Genomic DNA, 5,272 nt, shown 5'->3' on the forward strand with positions numbered 1-5,272 from the left:
TTCGGCGTTTTCTGCATTTGCCTGTACTTGAGAACTCGCAGTCGTTTCATCAAGGTTAAGCAACTCATCAATTTCGGTTTCTTCAACCAAACCCAACTCACTCCCTTTGGGGTTTATTTGCTGCTCAAACTGCAACAAATTTGCCACCGCTTCTTCCAGTAGAGACAGTTGCATTTGTCTATTGGCTCCTGTTGCTCTCGCTTCGGTTTTGTTGTTGACCAGTTTTTTCTTTACCTTGAATTTCAAGTCCTTCCATACCTTTAGTAGAATTGTAGAATCGTTAGTTTTAAGTAATATTTACTGTTAACATAATTTTACTTACTTTATGCCAACCTTCTCCATCACGAACTGGAGGTCCAAAAGGATTTACTTTTTCCGCAACCACGTTCCAAAAACTGTTGAAGTTAAGAGGTTTTATGCCCTTCCTAAAACCTTTGGCGTACGCGGGATTCTTTTCCATTTCGGAAACTAAAACCTCAAATTGCTGCACGGTAGTAATTTTCATTTTAACTTTATTAAAATCGCAATCCTTTCGCTTTCGTTCTAAAAAATGCGGACGACAGTAGACGAATGTTTCTATGGCGTTCCTATCTTCGTTTCAAAATGGAGAATACCGATATATTTCCGATAAACTTCGATAACGCCAACGGTGATGCCAACTTGTCGTTTTTATTTCGTTTTAAAACGACAACGCCAACGGGAATAGGGCCGATCATTTAGAAAGTGCAAGTTCATATCTTTAATTTGATATACATATTTTATTATGATCTACTTTTGAGGTTTAACAATTCAATGATAAAATAAAATTAAAAGCATTTACAAGCAAGTGACAAGTGTGGGTGATATCATACGTTTCTTTCGCCCAGCACTTCTTACTGCGTAGGCGGCCTTGGGCCGCGCTTAGGGATCATAACCCTTACAAAGTAGAATTCTCCTTTCTGTATTGCCGAAGAAGCGGAGCTGAACACCTTTTGCAGAGAACACCTTTCTGTGTAGGCGGCCTTTGGCCGCACTTAGGGGTTATAACCCTTACCAAATAGAATTCTCCTTTTGGTGTGCACCAACTGGGGTTACCATCGCAGTGATGTAGCCTTGGGAAAGGATGAGGTAACTAGAATTCCCTTTCTGTGTGGTAAACCTGGGACTGACGCCCCAGTGATGTCTATTATGGTTACTGGGTGTTTTATAAAAATGTCTTGCGCAAATGAACATTTTTCAAGCGAAAAAACGCAAATGAAAATTGTGATTTTTGGCAATTTTTCTGAGGGGTCCCTAGGTAACCATAGGGGACCTAGATGGTCGGGGGTTGCATTTTTGTCAATGGCGGTTCATTCCCTCTCCAAAAAGGTGGGTTAGAGGTGTCACGCCCACTTGCCCTTCGCCCACCGCCACTTTAACGAACGGCCATAATGGAAAGCCAACGCGTTTAATTAACTACAATATGCATTTGCACATACATGCATTTATATTTTTTATTATCACTGAATTCTGAAAACTCAAAAGGAAATCATAATATAATACGTATATCAAATTAAAGGTAAAAACTTGCACTTTTAAAATAATATAATTTTTTTTAGCATTGATTATGGACCTTTTCTAAAAAAAAGGTTATTTTATGAAAAAATTATGAAATTTTTTTGTTTTATAATATTTTTGGCTTAAAAATATAAAAAAAGCATACACATTTTATATATCAGCTTGAAGATAAATTAGTTGTCTTGATTTTGACATCATTACCTTTTGAATCGGTTGCGGAGTTTAGAAAATATTATTATTTTAAAATATCAAAATTTTTTGTTTTACCTTTTATATCTACTTTACTTTTTAATTGCGGCAAATAATATTTATATAGTTAAAATCAGCGTAAAAAGTACCAGCAATCTGCATTTTTAGTTTTTCTATAGCTGAACGGTTGGTTATCTTGATGTATGCCCCTTTTCTCTATAATTACCCCTATTTTAATCTTCCTTCCTCTATCTTCATCTTTACTTGTATCGGTATCCTCATCCTCATCTTTTTCTTTAAATGTATTTATTTTTGGCTTTACTTTTATGTTTATCATTTTCTTCATCTATATATTGCCCTTCTCCTTTGCCCATATATAAGTAAAGTGTTTAAATTTACCTTGATCTTCATTTTTGCGTTTATCTTTACGCTTCTTTGTTTTTGTTTTTATTTTTACCTCAGTCTTTATCCTTTTCTTTTTCTATGTACGTACTCACCTTTACTTTCATTCTTGTATTGGTCTTTTTCTAAGTAATATTCTTCAACCGTTTATTAGCAAGTTTTTGTTAAATTAATACCATGTGCATACACTCAAGAAGCACCTGTTTCCGTCCCAACAATTTCCGTTGCACCATTCCCGTGTGCAATTTTCGTTGAATTTGCCAAGTTACTCCAAGCCAACCAACCGCCGCTAAAGAAGTTTCACTTCAAAAAACATTGTTATGTTCAATATAAAATTGCGAGTAGATTCGCTTTAGAAGCAGTTTCTTTTTATAAGTAATTTATTCGCAGTATTTTTACTTGGTAAGAAAATAACACTTTCTTATTTTTTTAATATTTATGTATAAGAAAGGCCACACAATTTCGCTACTAATGACTGAGATTTCTTCTAAATGTTGGATTTACAATTAAAAGTTATATAATACGCGATGCACTTCTTTTTACCTTACTAATTTGAAATAGTCTCAGTTTGGAAATGGTAAAAAGGTTTTAACAGCCGTCAACTATGACTCCGAAATAGCCAATTTATGCAAATAATCTAAACATTAGTAAAGAAACGAAAGCATCAAATAGTCGATAATATATAAATCGAAAATAGTATCATTGATAATTGACTAAATTGCATAAGAAAGCATAATAAAACAAATAATAAGAAAAGTGTAGTATCGATGCCGCAGCGTAATCTATGTGATGTGCTCGTTGGTAGTAGGTCGTGATCGTCTCGTTGCGTTGCCTAGTAACGTTTGATTGCGTTCACGCTGCTCGTCACCAGCAAAACTGACATATCCACCAGCAGCAAGGTTATCTCCCCCAAAGACACCCGCCTGCCGATTGCCAGCAACGTTAACGTCCCTTAGGGTAATGTTGTTATCATCTTTGTCACCGTCGTCGTCGCTATCAGTGTCATTATCTTCAGAACAGGATGTGCTTAGCCCATCAGAGGAATTGCTGCTGCTGCTACCACGTGTCGATAGTTTAAGACTACTACATATATCCAGCGACGCGGATACAGATATTGCTGTCGATTCGATTGCCGATGGATGGTAATTTGGGCTGGGGCATTTACTTTCTCGATCACGATGTCATCTATCAGCCCCCATTAGCGAAACGAAATCGTCGTCCGTATCGAGAATACTGCTGGAATGTGGAACAACATTGCGTGCCTGCAAAAAGCTATTGCCAACAGGTACAGGGCCACCGTATAGTTGATGAGGTGAGTATTCTCGAGCGTGCACTTCACGTTTTTGTATGTTTATGCCAAAATTGGAATGCGTTCCAGCTGCTGCTGCTGTGTTAACGGCAAACGAAGTTTTAGCTGATGTGTTGTGGTGTCCTGAGCGTATGCCTGCTAAGTGGATGTGAGATGTATAATCAGTGGTTAGTGCGATCTCGCCATCAGGCAATACAAGATTATCTGTAGCTCCGTAGCGATTGACTTTAGCCAATGGTTTACTAGCGGAATGCGAAATTTTTTTTCTATTACCTGATTGTCCAACAGCGCTGCTGTTGCCACTAACTACTATGACATCGCCGACAGTGGTACTCGCTGTCGGCATGCCAGTTACCATACGCTCTGAATTGCTGTTACCATCTTGGCGTTTGCTCATTAAGTATTCCGTCTCACTACTGGAACGACGTGTTCCCCGCGGTAGAGGTTGATAGTTACTGCGGCCTTGAAAATGTCGACTAATCGAGCTGCTTACTACTCCCAAATGCTCAGTAACATCTTGTTGCATATCGGAGATGTCCATCATAGAGAGGAAAGCACGACACCAGTTATGATTCGGGTTGTTCCAATATTGAGGCGAGTTAATATGAAATGGATAATGCGGGAAACTATAGATGTGCGCGACAGCTGCTATGAACATCTCAATACAAATCAGGAAATTCTGAAAAAAACACGTAGTTTTTAAGGAAATTATGTACATTACAATGGGACTAATGGTTAGTTATTTAAATTAATTTCCCTTATCATTGTAGTGTTTCTGCGCATTCACAACTATAACATTTTTAAATACCTGCAGCATTGACGCCAAATTCGTATCGTCTCCAAGTGAGAAAAAAGGTTGCAAAACATTATAGTAAGCTAATAAGAACAATATTACGCCTTGGCTGCAATAAAAAATATTATCAATCTTAAAAAAAAATAGACTAAAAAACTTACAAAAATGAAAAGAACACCACTGCCTTGATGCAAAGAAATTTTGGTATCGGTTTCATTGGTTTAAGATCCTCCTGTTATTATAAAAGTGAAAGGTGAGAATTGTTTCCAAATTCATTCAAGCTACATTTTTTTTTACTTTATTAGCTTTATAGAAGAGTACCAAACAGTACATAGCAACAAACTGTGAAATGTTATTGATCACAATGATGTAAGGAAAAGCCACATTCCCCGCGAAGGTTCCTTCTCCATAAACACCACAGAGCTCGCAAATACTATTAAATAACATTTACACCAATTTAATATAATTATTCGCGCTAAGTTTCTTTGTATATATGTACATATCGATGGTCCTGCGCAATAACGACACAATTCAAAAAATAAAAACCCTTACTACTGTTAAGTCACTCATGTCTTTAATCCTTCTAGAATTCACGTCTAACTGCTTACTTTAGTAAGGACTGGAAATGGATTACACAAGGATTGGAGAGAAGAACCACTTAACAGTAGTAACAGTTTTTATTTTTACAACGCTTTTATCAACTTAGAAGAAGACTAAAAAGTAGAAAATAAATAAAATAGAAAACTTTTTAATATAACACGCTTTTATAAACAGACTAAAAAGTAGAAAATAATATTTCTCAGTCCCATAGAATTTGTTTTGATAACTTTTGATTTAGAAATTTTAGCAGAAGTCATTACAAACAATTTATGAAATGGAAAATGAAAAGCGTGGGCGCATGTAATAAATTTGAATTGATATGAAAAGTAATTAGTCTGTTCCAATAGCAGTCCGGTTTACAGGATTTAGTCAGAACTTACAGGAAGTCGTTCCTATTGACACAAAACCTGTAAGTGGGAACACATTTGAGAGAGTAAATGAGC

The 5,272-nt window shown here is 36.4% G+C and overlaps 2 protein-coding genes across 4 annotated transcripts; both read right to left on the reverse strand.

The window, feature by feature from the left end:
- Positions 1-6: 6 nt before the first annotated feature.
- Positions 7-818, reverse strand: LOC108372208 (uncharacterized; the record flags this gene model as incomplete). Its single annotated transcript, XM_017627848.1, has 2 exons — positions 323-818; positions 7-258 (listed from the first exon to the last, which is right to left on the reverse strand). Coding segments are annotated over exons 1-2 (435 nt in total), but the record flags the coding sequence as incomplete, so codon positions are not given.
- Positions 819-2,295: 1,477 nt separating this feature from the next.
- On the reverse strand, positions 2,296-4,736 carry LOC108372211 (transmembrane protein 184C-like). Of its 3 annotated transcripts, none has more exons than XM_017627853.1 (5): positions 4,527-4,726; positions 4,391-4,461; positions 4,245-4,338; positions 3,710-4,115; positions 2,296-3,574 (listed from the first exon to the last, which is right to left on the reverse strand). In XM_017627853.1, the coding sequence occupies exons 1-5, from the start codon at positions 4,674-4,676 to the stop codon at positions 3,309-3,311; spliced, it is 987 nt and encodes a 328-aa protein (XP_017483342.1). In that variant the 5' UTR covers positions 4,677-4,726; the 3' UTR covers positions 2,296-3,308. The 3 variants fall into 3 exon arrangements, with proteins under 3 accessions (XP_017483342.1, XP_017483343.1, XP_017483341.1); XM_017627854.1 differs by having other exon boundaries at positions 2,296-3,571; positions 4,527-4,717; XM_017627852.1 differs by having other exon boundaries at positions 2,296-4,115; positions 4,527-4,736.
- Positions 4,737-5,272: the final 536 nt, after the last annotated feature.

Source organism: Rhagoletis zephyria, unplaced genomic scaffold (assembly GCF_001687245.7).
Source record: "Rhagoletis zephyria isolate East Lansing unplaced genomic scaffold, Rhagoletis_zephyria_1.1 Rzeph_scaffold_05542, whole genome shotgun sequence".
Lineage (NCBI taxonomy): Eukaryota > Metazoa > Arthropoda > Insecta > Diptera > Tephritidae > Rhagoletis > Rhagoletis zephyria.